At 36.5% G+C, this 14389-nt stretch overlaps 4 protein-coding genes across 5 annotated transcripts; 1 reads left to right on the top strand and 3 right to left on the bottom strand.

Annotated features, from left to right (window-relative positions):
* Positions 1-175: 175 nt before the first annotated feature.
* ubtd1a (ubiquitin domain containing 1a) lies at positions 176-2261 on the bottom strand. The gene is made up of 3 exons (XM_065297521.1): positions 1979-2261; positions 758-985; positions 176-602 (listed from the first exon to the last, which is right to left on the bottom strand). The coding sequence occupies exons 1-3, from the start codon at positions 2031-2033 to the stop codon at positions 220-222; spliced, it is 666 nt and encodes a 221-aa protein (XP_065153593.1). The 5' UTR covers positions 2034-2261; the 3' UTR covers positions 176-219.
* A 1562-nt stretch (positions 2262-3823) lies between these two features.
* zdhhc16a (zDHHC palmitoyltransferase 16a) lies at positions 3824-9437 on the bottom strand. 2 transcript variants are annotated; one of them, XM_065296525.2, is made up of 11 exons: positions 9258-9437; positions 7606-7842; positions 7308-7502; positions 7107-7195; positions 6943-6971; positions 6366-6499; positions 6003-6098; positions 5189-5265; positions 4980-5103; positions 4663-4733; positions 3824-4417 (listed from the first exon to the last, which is right to left on the bottom strand). In XM_065296525.2, exons 2-11 carry the CDS (start codon positions 7831-7833, stop codon positions 4315-4317), a joined length of 1146 nt encoding a protein of 381 aa, XP_065152597.1. In that variant the 5' UTR covers positions 7834-7842; positions 9258-9437; the 3' UTR covers positions 3824-4314. The 2 variants fall into 2 exon arrangements, with proteins under 2 accessions (XP_065152597.1, XP_065152598.1); XM_065296526.1 differs by lacking the exon at positions 6003-6098.
* Positions 9438-9612: 175 nt separating this feature from the next.
* mettl18 (methyltransferase 18, RPL3 N3-histidine) lies at positions 9613-10932 on the top strand. The gene is made up of 2 exons (XM_065296527.1): positions 9613-9770; positions 10000-10932. The coding sequence occupies exons 1-2, from the start codon at positions 9669-9671 to the stop codon at positions 10876-10878; spliced, it is 981 nt and encodes a 326-aa protein (XP_065152599.1). The 5' UTR covers positions 9613-9668; the 3' UTR covers positions 10879-10932.
* A 322-nt stretch (positions 10933-11254) lies between these two features.
* Positions 11255-13430, bottom strand: pgam1a (phosphoglycerate mutase 1a). Its single transcript, XM_065296528.2, has 4 exons — positions 13174-13430; positions 12433-12707; positions 11907-12087; positions 11255-11767 (listed from the first exon to the last, which is right to left on the bottom strand). Exons 1-4 carry the CDS (start codon positions 13310-13312, stop codon positions 11598-11600), a joined length of 765 nt encoding a protein of 254 aa, XP_065152600.1. The 5' UTR covers positions 13313-13430; the 3' UTR covers positions 11255-11597.
* Positions 13431-14389: the final 959 nt, after the last annotated feature.

The raw sequence follows: 14389 nt of genomic DNA, 5'->3' as shown, positions 1-14389 counted from the left end.
AAAATTCCTGCACATTGTCAATGTACCCCAAATTCCTACAAATCAGTAGAGACCAGGCTGTATCATAGATAAATATTTAGTAGTAAACCTTGGTCCAAAGAGAAGCACATAAATTGATTTAAAAAGGGGGGGGGGGGACTGTTACGTTTTCTATATTGTAACACAGAAACAATGAAATCAATGTCAGTTTATTGTCTCCTGGTTCACATTTTTGTAAGCTTAGTTGGGAAAAATGGGCTGATTGATAATGACCTGTATTACAAAGTCTTTCTGAATCTTGGTATCCTGCAAAAGTGTTTTATCTGTCAGCAGCTTGCCGGAGAAAAAACACCGCTGACAGGTGGCATCAATATCTTCTTGAACCTCAAGTTGTTTCTTTAGCTGCCGGATGGAGTTGGCCATGCTGGCACCAAGACGAATGTCTTTGCCGGTGGAGAGACGAACCTTCAGCTCGAACTCGGTTTCCTTCTTCTCCTGTAGCTCAGTGTGTTCAGACACATTATGATCATTGCACTCAGAGATGAGGTTGACTGGTGGAGCCAAGCAGTATGCAGGAAGCTGATACCGGTTTCCCAGTTCATCATAGCACTCCATCAGGGATCCTGAAAGACACAACACCAGGGGTCACGTCCAATTTATTATGTGTAAATTCAAATCCAAATAAAATAAATAAAATATATAAGAAAATAAATAAGAAAATTTAATTTTCTTTTATGCCCAACAGTATTCTAAAATGCTATTAAATTCGGTACCTTACCATGAGGCAGTGTGATGTTGGCTCCATCTATAATAGCCTGTGCTAGCTCATGGTCATTACACTCCAACGCTACAGCTGCAGCTTTCAGTGCATCCCAGATCTCTTTACGGCCATCAAAGGCTGGGGCCGTGTCCCAGAATTCATCTCTTTTACTGCATAGCTGACTGTCTGCCATTGGATAGTCACTTTTCCATTTAGGTTTGTCTTTCATTAGAGGCTCATTGCGCCCTACAGAAAACAAAAACAGTGTTACCTACAGAATGCCTGGTAAATCTCCAGTGGAAATCTTGCTTATTGTTTACCAAAGGTCTTGAGCAGAAGAAAGCTCAAATAGGATTTACACCTGCTAAGGGAACACCAATTAGAGATCAACCAGATATATCAGCTTCTATGTTGTTTATATGATAAAAAGTGGTCAATGATCACGGAATGTTTTGCTTTAAAGAACTACATTTGTGTTGCACAGGAAGTAGAAAGTATATCACATTTAGGGTTTTGACGTCAGTCTGACATTGGGTTTTGACGTCAATTTGATGTTGGGTTTTGACGTCAGTCAGATGTTGGGTTTTGAAGTCAATTTGACGTTGAGTTTTGACGTTAGTCCGACGTTGGGTTTTGACGTCAGTTTGACATTGGGTTTTGAAGTCAATTTGCATTGAGTTTTGACGTTAGTCCGACGTTGGGTTTTGACATCAATCCGACGTTGGGTTTCGATGTTAGCCCGATGTTGGGTTTTGACGTCAGTTTGACGTTGGGTTTTGACGTTAGTCTTACTTTGGTTTTGACGTCAGTCCGACGTTGGGTTTTGACATCAGGTTTTGATGTCAGTTTGGCGTTTGGATTTAGTGGCTTTAACCTATCATGCATTGCTCTTGGCCAGATGGGAAATTGCACGAGGAAAATGCCACAAAACACTGCAAAATAAACCAAACTCTATGTGCTGGATAATTAAATAAAAAACAAATATGCTACATTTTGTTTAATTTTGCATTTTAAAAGTCATTATGCATTTTAAAAATGTATTTTATATCATTAAGGTATCATTGGGTTTCCATGAGTATAAATGTTTAAAAAATTTTATTTGATGATTTAGCCTTGGGCTCTTGGACTACATTTGACACATCTATAAACAAATTACTGTACACAGTGTGTATCTACACAGGTAAAGTAACATTAAACTACCAACCTTCAAAAACACTTCCAACAGTGTGCTGTACTTACTTTCCAGCACAACAGAAATTGTGCGTTGATAGTCTCTCGAGTTTGCCACTCCCATGGTCAGATCAGTCGGTTATTCCTTCAATATGTAGAAAGTTACTAAACAGCTTCTTTTATGAATTCATGCAGAAATGTGAGAGCTGATCAACTCCATGTGCATGGTGCCACAAAACGTGACACTTTTGGCTAGTCGCTTTATCCAGTTTTCTTGTACGCATATCACCTGTTTTGTAAACAAATAATAACAAGTAGACAAAGTACCATACTGTACATAAGTACCGTAGATCACCAGAAGAACATCTAGTATTGAAGCAAGAAATAGCCCCTGCTTTTAAACCCTCTATTTTCAAATCTATTTAAGACCAGAACAGATGGACAAAAATAACCTGCATGTCACACTTAATCCCAGGATTGTCCAGAGTAGAAAACAAGGATTCCTTCTGGGGAACACCCAAGCATTTCTTTATTTTCACATCCAATCTTAAAATATTTCTTAGTAAATGAAGCTTTGAAATGACATTTATTGTTTAACTTAGTAAAAAAAGTCAATGTGTATAATCCAATGTGTGCATTGTGCACCTGCCTTCAAAATGAAATAGTATTTTATAGTAATTACATTTTTCCATCAGGGCCGGCTTATGAGGTTATGGGGCCCTAAGCAAGATTATGAAGATGGGCCCCAATGGTAGCACTGTAATTATGTACAGCTACAGTGTTTATTATTTTCTGTGAATTGTCATGTGTGGATTACTCAGATCCTATTCTAATATTAATTCTTTGTAAAAAATGCCAAAGCGGCCTGACATCAAGCTGTTGGGTTTTGACGTCAATACGACATTGGGTTTTGATGTCAGTTTGACGTTGTGTTTTGATGTCGACCCGACGTTGGGTTTTGAAGTCAGTCCAACATAGGTTTTGACGTCAGTTTGACGTTGGGTTTTGACGTCAGTCTGACGTTGGGTTTTGATGTTGGGTTTTAATGTCAGTATAAAGTTTGGTTTTCACATCAGTCCGATGTTGGATTTTGACATCAGTATGACGTTGGGTTTTGACATCAGTATGAGTTTTGATGTAAACCCGATTTACATTTCCAATTGAAAAGAACATCTGCCCGACATTACAACTTGATGTACAACTTGAGCATTCTTTATGCATGGAAACACAAATGTTTAATATTAGAATAAGATCTGACAATTTACAAAAATTTATAATAATATTGCCTAGGGCCCCTCAACCCCATGAGTCACCCTGCTCTTCTACTGTATCAGTTCTACAACTCTTTCAGCACATTCACCTAAGATTGTAACACAGATCAAATAATATGCATAATAAATGTCGTCCCCTTGCTAGTATATAAAATCATAATACCAATTTTTATTTAACTAAAGATTAGAGTGCTAAAATCTGTAACTAAAATAAACAAAACAGCCAATTTTTTTATTTAAAATGCCTTTTCATTTACCAAATTTTAAATATCAAAATTTAAATATGAAATATTGATACAAAATATTAAATCTAAGTATAATGTACATACTTAATATAATAATAGACCTTATTATTAATTATTCTTTTATAACAACTTAAAAATATGAAGTCATACTAGTTACAGGCAAAAAATTGGATTTAGAACTGATGCTACACTGCCATCTAAAGGGCTAACAGGAAAAAAGACTTCTGTTGCCTGTTATAACACCTTCAACAGACACACCAGTGTTTTCAGTCAAGACAGACAGAAACATGCATCTATACGCACATTAAAAATACAGCTAATGTAAAGCCGTAAAGGCTAAATACAACAGGCACATGGGCTGTAAGTTTTGTTTAATGTTCAAACATTTAAACAAATGGTAAACTCGTGAAAAATCTTTATTATTCATGTAATAAAGTTTTCAGAATTCTTTTGAGATGTAGATGACTTTAAAAAGAAACTTTTGCATTTTAGTGCAAATATATATTAAATAATGACACTGTAACACATGAGTAAAGATATGAGCTAAACCCTTATTTATACAAACACACAAAACAGCCCCATAGGCTACAAACACTTAAAACCCTGTTTTAAGCACAGTGTTTTCCACATTGAGCAGACAATAGTCATTAAGGATTTCATTACAAAATATTGATAAAAACATTCACAATCAATGAACATATCTTGGAGGACAGTCAGTTCATTTGACAAAAAAATAGCAAAAGTCTTTCTATGAGATCACTGTGTAAATCTGGACTCTGCAGTCAGCCTGGTTTCCAGGGCTTTGGTTCTGCATTCAGCCATGGCACTGTGGGTCCCCCTGGACATAGTGTCAGCCATCACCAACTGAGACACGCAGGTCTGTAATGTCTCAGACTGGTATCATGTCTTTTTTAAGAGGGTAGATGTCCCATGTCAGTCCATCACCATAAGGGGTGTGTCCAGAAGGTAGTAAAACACGTGTCAGCCAATGACTGCAAAGTAAAAAAATATCTGTTAACACTATTGAAAGCTACAAAGCACTTTAATTTATATGGAGTTCCATTGACACTGCCATGTTGAGAATACACGTTTAGCTTATATCAATACCTAAAACAGTCCTGTAGACCCGACTGCTTATAACAACTGGACTCACATCAGCTGAAATCTTTGTAACAATGCTGCAGATAGGAACAATTCATTTAAATAAATTTTCTAAATACTCTCATTCAGTTCTTACCTTCTTTTCTCCACACCCAAAAATACCTTCCAGTTGTTTAACTTGCCATAATTAAATGGATTCCGGTAGACCTTTAAACAACAACAACAAAGATTTAAATTAGATCGAGTTAATTTGAATATCTTTTTCACAATACATATGTCACATATGGTCACCAATTATTCTTAAACAGCATTACAGAGAAATATTACAGACCTAAATGTAATTTTAAGTTATTTAAGGATTTAAATGATACATACAAAAGGAAATCAAATAATAAATCCTGCAGATAGAATAGTGAAGGCATTACAAGCAAAGACTACTGAATACACACTTACCTTCCCACGTTTCGCCAAGCGTTTGGTCTCTTTATTATTTATATGCCGTTCAATGCTGGTTTCTCCACGGGTGATGAGTACAGCATGCCACAGCGTGAGACCTCCAAGAGCCACTGCCACTGTGCTGATAAAAAACATAAAAAGATGTGAATCTATAGAATAAAACCAGTATTAGGGCTACTTAAATAATAAACTTTCAAATGATTTACCTTGTGAGGACCCACATGTAGATAACACTCTTGTGAAACATCCTGTCTTTATAGGTATATGGAGGTTGTGAATACACCTATGTGTCCGGTTAAAAATAAGAAGAGAAACATTTAATATTTTATAACAATATAAGCAATATATAAGAGTCTATACTTATATACCACACATTTTTTTATTATCTTATGAATATATGAAGAGATCAGATGCAAAACCCTCTAAATTAGTCATTTTCTTGTAAATCTTAATGGATTCTGCCAATTACCTAATTTTTTTGATGGAGGTGGCATCTGATTTGTACATAACTATATTTTTATTTATAGATAGAATTAATTGGAAATCAATCAAAGTCTTGGAATATTAATTGTTAATGTTGATAATTAAAATAAGCAAAATAAAAGTTTACATCATATATGTTTGTGTACTGTGTATAATAATTATGTATACATAAACACACACACACACACACACATGCATGTATAACTTTAAGAAAAAATATACATTTATATATATTTATAGTATTTATATATAATATAAATGTACAAATGTATATAAACATGTAAACATTTCTTAAATATATACATACATGTACGCATGTGTGTGTATTTATTTATACATAATTATTATACATAATATGATGTAAACAAAAACTTTTATTTTGCAAACGATTAATCACGATTTATCGTTATGCAGCCCTAGATAAATGGATGGTTAATAAAACATGTTTCTTGTTTTCACAGTGTTTACAGCACATCATTTCAGTTTTGAAGGCAAGCCGACAGCAGAAACCACAGGAATAAGAGTCGCCTGTTATACCTTCCCAGCTGGAGTGTCTGATGGTACGATACCAATAAGCAACCCAATACCCGTCACCGGGACGCCCTGTTTCTCTGCTTCAAAGTGCCTGATTTGCTATGAAATGGCAAAGAGACAGCTGGCAGTTAAGACATGCCCACTACCCCAGACATTGAGAGCAGAAAAAGCATTCAGAAAGAAAAACTAACCCCATCTTAGAAAGGAAAACAGAATAGTCTGCAAACAGAAAACTGTGACCCATGAATAAAAGCTCGGAATGAGCGAATTAAAAATTTATATTTGTATGATACAGATAATGAGTTTGAAAGTAACATTTTTGACTCTGAGGTAAGGCAACAGGTGTATCAAACATCGAAGACTTACATCTATGTTGTTGTATGCATCAATGAAAAGATTACGACCACTGATGCTGCAGTACAGGCAGCCCAACGTCAAAGAGACACAAAATGAGAAGAAGTAACGGTGATTGAAATGACCAACACAGTTGTTGAGCCAAGCTAAAATCACAAAGTTAAGAAACAAATCACACATGAAAAAAAAGACCTAAACTTGGCCCTTTGGCATCTTTAAGATGTTTTTCATTTGCATTATATTATGATATATTCATATATCATTGTATATATCATTATATAAACCAAATATTTATTAACAGATTTTAATATACTGAAGAATCTTTAACTGTGTCACTTTTATTAATTTTAACATTAATACAATAAACACCCATGTATAAAAAATGCAAAAGCTGTCACGGGCATGGTACACTTTTGTACCTAAAGATTGGATTTTAGTACCTCAAAGGTAAATACTTTATTGTTACCAGATGTACACATAATGGTACATTTTAAAACCTTTTTTGGGTATCGTCTCAGTGACAGCTTTTGTACCTTTTTCTGAGACTGTCCAAAAAGCAAAAAAAATAGGAACTGTTTCAAAAGGATACGGCAATGATGATCCATTTTTAAAACACAGCTGGAGAAAAAGACCAAACGTTAAAATGTTTGCATTTCTTGTAATAATAGTATAAAATGCTGCTCATATTCAACAAATAAAAATGTATGTGCCTGTATGCGAAATGCTAAAATAATCATTTTTTATCTCCCTTACGTTTTACAGATGCCGCAGTGGTGACTTCTCGCTGGTTTAGGAATGACACATTTTTTACAGACTGCCACAAATGGAACGTCAGTTTTCATCTAAAAAAAAAAAAAAACATAAAAAAGAATAAATGAATAGCCATTACTGTACATAGGTCATACATGATTAAGATGCACTGCAGTTCTGCTGAAATGTTGGTAGGTGCTAAACCTTAGGAGGGCGTCCTGGAGGGGTCTTTATGGCCTTGTAGTAATGGAAATATATCATGACAATAATCCAGTTTCCATAACAAACGTGCCAAATTATCCAGCCAAGAGGGTATGTTTGTAGGATCAGTGGTAGAAAGCAGTAATATGCGATGAAGACGCAAGAGCTGGTAAGAGCTACCACTAAAATGACAAAGACCTTAAGAGAAACAGAAATGCAGGATATAAGAAAACACCTGATCACAATAAAAAAAATACTTGAAAGCAGAATTTAGGTTAATTATGTTAAATAAGATATTTACCATTCCAAACCAGCGTGTGACAACCTCTACAATCCAAAACACTGGCTCCAGAATGCAGTCCATCACTAATTCAGAGTTAGTGAGTGAATTAAAAAAAAGTGATTGGATGATAAGTTTCATGTAGCTCATAGGTTGCCTCAGTCTTCTGGGCAGGCGGCTGCGACTGTGCCTGCCACACCCGCGCAGGCATCTCAACAGCAGGTGCATGGCAGTAGAGCAGGGGCGCATATTCTGCCCCTGTAAAAGACAAGACGTTATCATTAAAAAGAGTAAAGTTTCCTGAATATCACGTTTTACTGCCTTTGACCTGCAATTAACTCATCAACAATCATTCATGTGATTAACTTTAAAGGTGCACTGTGTAACATTTTTTTCAGTGGTGTATAAAGGCCTTACATAATGAACTGTTATGTTTTTATTACCTTAAAATTTGCCATTTTTATCTACATACAAAGTCCCCTTAAACGGAAGTCACTATTTTGCACCGCCATGTTTCTACACTAGCCATAAATGGACAAACAGCTCTACAGAGCAGATTTTGTCACGACGTTGTCTTTCGAAAAGGAGGGGTGAGCTGTGGACTGAGCCTTTGGTTCCAATTCGCAATCTCACCACTAGATGCCGCTAAAATCTACACACAGCACCTTTAAAACCAATCAGATTAATGAAGGATCAACCCAAGCAGTTGGTGTGGACTGATCATCCAAACCAATAATAAAAGCATGGTAGTTTCATGATAACCCCACAGATTATCTGCCTGAATACAGAGATACAACAAATGGATTATTACAGTATCTACAGTACTACAGATTGCATTGGTCACAGCATTTTACAGCCCATTTCATTTGCTCATGATCTGCTTTCAGGCACGGGTTGGTTCAAAAAGGCTTGGTTAATAGCTAGTGACTAATACTTCTTTCCTTGGATTTGTGTTTCTAATCAGATCTTTAATCTTACTAGCAGGGTTTCAATCCAACCCATGACAGTCACTCCATTGGTTATTCCCTTCTGAATCAGTGATTTAAAACCTCTTAGTGGCACAGACATTTGTGCTTAAAGCTGTGATAAGAAGTACTTAGCAAAAAAATTAAATAACTGACCACAAAACCAACTTCTAAACAACACATTCATATATAAAATATGTACTACCTAAAGTGGGACTATAAAAAATGTATATGTTAGCCATACATGTCCAAACATTGTAAAACACATTTTACTTATAGATCTTGATATTCTACATTCCTGAAACAAAAGATGATGATTATATGAAAGAACAGCACCACCCATCTGCTTATGATTGAAACACACATATATACATAGTAAAAAACACATTAAACATTTATAAATGAACAAAAGGAAGTGCATTATCACTAGAAATAGGCGCAGCATCATACACTAACGTTACCCCCCATAACCTGAGTACAATTATCTTAGGGTTACAGGAACAGATTGTGGGTCTGTCCCTTTAAATTATCATCAGGCCAACAAACGGTTAAAATATGTATACATTGGTAAATGTATAGGATGTTTAAGTCACTCTATTAATACAACGTCAGTGAGACAAAGGTTTGCCTATGATGTTTACTTTCCTGTTTTCGCCCTGGCTTGATTCAAACATCAGAGAAATATAAACTGTCTGTTTGTTTTCTTACCTGCTCGAGATCTTCCGACGGAGCAATGGACTCAACTCATGATAACGCTGAAGGATCGTTTAATCGTGACAGATGGATTTAAATAAATAGGAAGAGTCATTTTAACCCATTTGATTTAATCCCGTCTGCTTGGTACGCACTGCTGCTCAGCTGTCGCGCACAGAACTCTGGGTATTAGAGTTTAAGGAGTGGCACGCGAAAATATTTCCTGCACAAATATTTTTTATAATTTTTATTTTTAATATTATTTATAATTATGATTACATTGTATCGATTCATAGTTAATTGATTAATTGTAATAACTGTTCGGTTACTTTAATGTGAATTAGCGCCCAGTAATAGCAAAGAATTATGGGAATTGTAGTACAATCCATGTAGCTGTTCACACACGTGTTTTGGCTGCATGCAAACATGGCATTCAGTTTTAACTTCGATATTCCATTAAAGACAGAAGAAACCACTGATAAAGAAACCATAGACGGCGAGGCAAAAGATGTAGTGACTAAATGCTCGGTAAGGAAATTGAAAAAGTAGCTAGTTCTGGCTAAATGTATGCTAATGCTGCGCACACTACAATAGACATTATAGTGATTACTAAATTTTATAACGGCATACTACAGTAGTCTGTGGTATGAACTAAATTAATATGATAAACTGTAGTACATTTTAATATTTAATATACAAAAACACTGTTGTACCTTTACTACAGAACATGCTAAAGTATTCTACATTTTATTTTCAGGAAGCCAGCACAACAGTCCCAAAGAAACTGAAGGACGCTATTGAGCATAAACCTTTGCTGGATCCACTGTCACATCTTGAGAACTGGGTGCCTGAAACCATCACCATTGGTGCACTACCGCCCTTGCTATGTCTCAATGAATCCGTGTTTGAGAAGACTGCATCTGAACGAGAAGACAGTGAAGAGATACTGGCCAAGACACGGACTGAAAACTCTGACCTCATCACCGGAGTCTATGAGGGTGGACTTAAGATATGGGAATGCACTTATGATCTTCTTGAGTACATTGATGATGAGGGAGAGACCTTTTCTGGAAAAAGTGTGTTGGACTTGGGTTGTGGAGCAGGGATACTTGGCATACTAGCATTAAAGAGGGGGGCCAGGAAAGTTGACTTTCAGGATTATAACAGCACAGTGATAGAGCAGCTAACAATACCAAATGTGTTCCTCAATTGTGAAGATGGTAGTGATGATGAAGAGACGGGAGAGAAAAATGGCAGCCCACCAACTAAGAAGAAAGCTTTGAATGCATCACAGACATCACCGTTAGATTGTTGTGGCTTCTTCTCAGGGGACTGGAACTCTTTTCTCACACTTTTGCAAAAGAAAAAACCTTCACCGAAATATGATATTATATTCACATCTGAAACCATATACAACACAGACTACTACTCATCTCTTCACAGTGTGTTTTGTGACCTGCTTGCTGAGAATGGCATTGTATATTTGGCAACCAAGTCTCACTATTTTGGAGTAGGGGGTGGCCTTAATTTGTTTGAGAAGTTTGTTGAGCAAAATAATGTTTTTCAAATGAAACATTTAAAAGATGTAGAACAGGGTCTGAAAAGACATATTGTGTCATTGACATTTAAAAAGTAAACATTATGATCTACTTGTAGGGCATTGGTATCAGTTTGATGAAGGGCCTTTATTTGGCAATTATATGTAATGATGATATGAAAGAAGGTTTGCACAATCCTCATTCATAGTGCATTAAACACTTTTTGTTTATAGCTTTACAGAGGATTTTCATTAGGGTTTAGGGTCTAACTTTCACAACAGTGCCTTGAAATCAAGATTAACTGCAACATGCAATGTTCAATCTGTAATATAAAGTACACCGTATTTACTTGAAGCACTTCACAACTATCATAAAATAAAGTGAATGTGACAGTACAGGTTCTTCATCTTAACAATGGTTTAATGTGAGAGAAAATAAACATTTTGTTATACCACTCATCACAATACAGGCTTTTAAGGAAATGTATATGGTCCATAAGGAATTATGTCGCTCTTTATGAATTCAAGCTTTACCAGACATTTTCTTGCCAAAATAACATGGAGACAGTAAATTAGCCGAAGGAATGATTTGCAAAGAAGACTACTCCAAACAAAAAATGAGTATGGGGTCCTTGTAAACACTGTATATAATAAATATCTATAGTCTAGAATTATAAACGTGGTCATATAATTTATATCAACATGTACACGCAACTTTTAATCTCATATAGAACTCTGTCTTGTTGATCTTAAACATGTCCTGTTTAAAGCAATTAAGTGCTGATGTATAATTTAAAATATTTCATATATTAAATACTCTATTTCTTTGCTTTGCCCTGGGCAGCCACAGCCTCCATGGCCTTGCGAACCGTTTCCTCATCTCCAAGGAACTGCATGGGCTTAATAGGCTTCAGGTTCTTGTCCAGCTCATAAAGTATAGGGATGCCTGTGGGCAGGTTCAGCTCCATGATAGCCTCCTCAGACATACCTGTGAGTGTAAGGAATATGGAAAAGCTTAAATTATGAAAATAACTTATATATACACACTAAACATTTTAAACTCAATGACAATTTTAAATTCCTATTATTTTAGGTTTTCTGTAAGCATGGGAATTTACTGTACTTACCTTCTAAGTGTTTCACAATGCCTCTTAAACTGTTTCCATGAGCAGCAATCAACACTCTTTTCCCCTCCTTGATTTGAGGAACAATCTCCTCATTCCAGAAAGGTAATGCCCGTGCAATGGTGTCCTTCAGACTCTCACAGGAAGGCAGCTGGTCCTCAGTCAAGTCTGCATAACGTCTATCCTATAGAAGAAGAGACAAGCCACAAGATTTCAGCATTTAACAGATGTGCTCCTTTAATGAAATCTTGATTTATTGGGTTATTCTTGGCAAGAGAAAATCCAGAATGATTGAGTGTTGTTTACACTTGTAAGCATAATATTTATTTTGATACAATAAACTTTGACCTTTGTTTTCTTAGTAATAATTAACCAGACATCAGTTTCAGCATGTAACATCAAAATACACTGAATCAAAGTTGATACCACGTGTTTATACTGGACAATACCACCTTACCCACATACATAAGCATACTAAATGAAAAATGTAACACAGTACTACAATAAACAAAATGGCTAAAGATTTCACCTTGCTGATGGCGCTGTAAAAGTCATGATCTGCATCCATGGATGGCGGGGGGATGTCATAGGAGCGCCTCCAAATCTTAACCTGGGCTTCACCATGTTTGGCAGCTGTTTCGGCCTTGTTTAAACCTGTGAGACCACCATAATGGCGTTCGTTTAGCCTCCAGGTCCTGTGCACAGGCAGCCACATCTGATCGATACTGTCCAGAACGATCCATAACGTCCGGATGGCTCTCTTCAGCACCGAAGTGTAACAAATGTCAAACTCATACCCTGCATCTGCAAAGGATAGAGAATAGATTTATTATTTAACAACGTAAAAAGTCACTTTATCGGAAATACAGCAACGACTGAATCTTTGAGCCATTCAACACGTGAGTAAAATCACGTCCCATACTGCACGTTCACACAGCTCACGGTCCGCCCCAAACTGTCATTTATACGCAAACTGCCAGGTCATTGGTTCAGAGAGCACATACGTCACATTGAGGATGCGACTGTAAAGGGTTGAGGTTTTCTGAGTCATTTACATTTTCAGTACTTTTCTTCCACAAAAATAGGCAAAACCCTCAACACCTATTTGTAATATAAATACTATTAATTATATATAAATAGAATTAGAAAATTATCATTTAAGACATGAATGTACCCGTCCTAACAGAAATCTAGAGTGATAAGTCGGCAGGTTTATATACTTCGTTTTACTGACGAAACTAGAAACAGTGACGGTTTCTTTTAAACAAACCTTTTAGAGCTTCACCGCCTCTCTTTGCCTCCTGAGCCCCTGTCTCACTCAGGTCCGCGTCAAACCAGCCGCAGAAACGATTCTCCTGATTCCAGCAGCTCTCGCCATGGCGAATGAGGACCAGTTTGTAGGCAGCCATTTCAATTACTATATGAAAGGTATCCGCTCAAATAAGCAAGCACGTTGGTTGAGCTCTGATCGAACAGGTTGTCTGAGAGAGAGAGAGAGAGAGAGCCCTGTCCTTCCTTTCATCCGAGTCTGCAATGAGCTGAAGTTAAGACCGCCCCATCTCAGCGTTTCACCAATCAAAAACCCGGAAACGATGAGCAAACACGTGAAAGTGCAAACACGAAATGGAAAAAGCCCTAACTTCTCAACTAATGCCTCATTTATCACAAAAAGTATTTTAATATTGAAAAGGCGAACGATATGATTTGAAAAGAAGGTTAGCTACTAAAACTGAAGAAAAATAGAGAAGGTAGAATGTATAACTGGATTTTAAGTTTTTTTTACAGAAGAATTCAAGTTCTAAATTTGTGAGGGTGGAAAACCCCATGGAAGTTTGATAAGCCCTATATTATTTATGATAAGCACTAAGGACCACTAGGTGTCTCTGGGCCGGACCCCACTTTGAGAACCCCTTCTCTCACAAGATGAAAAGAGGTGTATCCGTACTAGGAAACTCCTGTAAACACCACTGATTTTCGGAAGTATCTACTAGTTCCACTGAGGGTAAACTTCTAATTCCACCAAGTTAGGAAACTCCCGTAATGATACCAATTCGGATGTATCTTGCTGAGGGGATATTCCTGTGGTATATCCAGCCATTTGTTGCCATGGCAAATAATCCCATTGAAGATTTTGTCAGGGGACATTTTCACACCTTCAGAGGTACTGGGATTTCACACCTTTGCACAATTCTAGTGTCCCCATTGGTGTTTAATCCCAACACTGATTGGTTGCTTTTAAAACCCCCTCCCAAAACTCTGACAACTATTGGGACACAACTTTGAAACTTTCCAGTTGAGATGATTTGATTGGTTACACTTTGTATTTAGCCCAACCCAAGCCCTCATAGTTTAGTGACTTGATTGGTTATTTGCCTGCTATGCAGATAGACTACAATCCCCCCCACTATATCCTACTATACATGCCCAAAACCCTTAAAAAAAAACTTGAATTGAGTTTGAAATGTTTATTTAATAAAAAACTGAAC

Source organism: Paramisgurnus dabryanus, chromosome 20 (genome assembly GCF_030506205.2).
Source record: "Paramisgurnus dabryanus chromosome 20, PD_genome_1.1, whole genome shotgun sequence".
NCBI classification, from domain to species: domain Eukaryota; kingdom Metazoa; phylum Chordata; class Actinopteri; order Cypriniformes; family Cobitidae; genus Paramisgurnus; species Paramisgurnus dabryanus.
This window is presented reverse-complemented; position numbering and strand designations above follow the sequence as displayed.

Excerpts from the sequence above, each read along its gene's own strand:
- ubtd1a (XM_065297521.1), bottom strand. The coding sequence starts at position 2,033 with ATGGGAGTGGCAAACTCGAGAGACTATCAACGCACAATTTCTGTTGTG. Across the intron at positions 986-1,978 it reads AATTTCTGTTGTGCTGGAAA|GGCGCAATGAGCCTCTAATG; the intron begins GTAAGTACAGCA and ends TGTTTTCTGTAG. Across the intron at positions 603-757 it reads CAACATCACACTGCCTCATG|GATCCCTGATGGAGTGCTAT; the intron begins GTAAGGTACCGA and ends TGTGTCTTTCAG.
- zdhhc16a (XM_065296525.2), bottom strand. The coding sequence starts at position 7,833 with ATGCGCCCCTGCTCTACTGCCATGCACCTGCTGTTGAGATGCCTGCGC. Across the intron at positions 6,972-7,106 it reads CACTGCGGCATCTGTAAAAC|CTGTGTTTTAAAAATGGATC; the intron begins GTAAGGGAGATA and ends CTTTTTCTCCAG. Across the intron at positions 4,734-4,979 it reads GCTTGGCGAAACGTGGGAAG|GTCTACCGGAATCCATTTAA; the intron begins GTAAGTGTGTAT and ends TGTTGTTTAAAG.
- mettl18 (XM_065296527.1), top strand. The coding sequence starts at position 9,669 with ATGGCATTCAGTTTTAACTTCGATATTCCATTAAAGACAGAAGAAACC. Across the intron at positions 9,771-9,999 it reads ATGTAGTGACTAAATGCTCG|GAAGCCAGCACAACAGTCCC; the intron begins GTAAGGAAATTG and ends TTTTATTTTCAG.
- pgam1a (XM_065296528.2), bottom strand. The coding sequence starts at position 13,312 with ATGGCTGCCTACAAACTGGTCCTCATTCGCCATGGCGAGAGCTGCTGG. Across the intron at positions 12,088-12,432 it reads TTTACAGCGCCATCAGCAAG|GATAGACGTTATGCAGACTT; the intron begins GTGAAATCTTTA and ends CTTCTTCTATAG. Across the intron at positions 11,768-11,906 it reads CATTGTGAAACACTTAGAAG|GTATGTCTGAGGAGGCTATC; the intron begins GTAAGTACAGTA and ends TTACACTCACAG.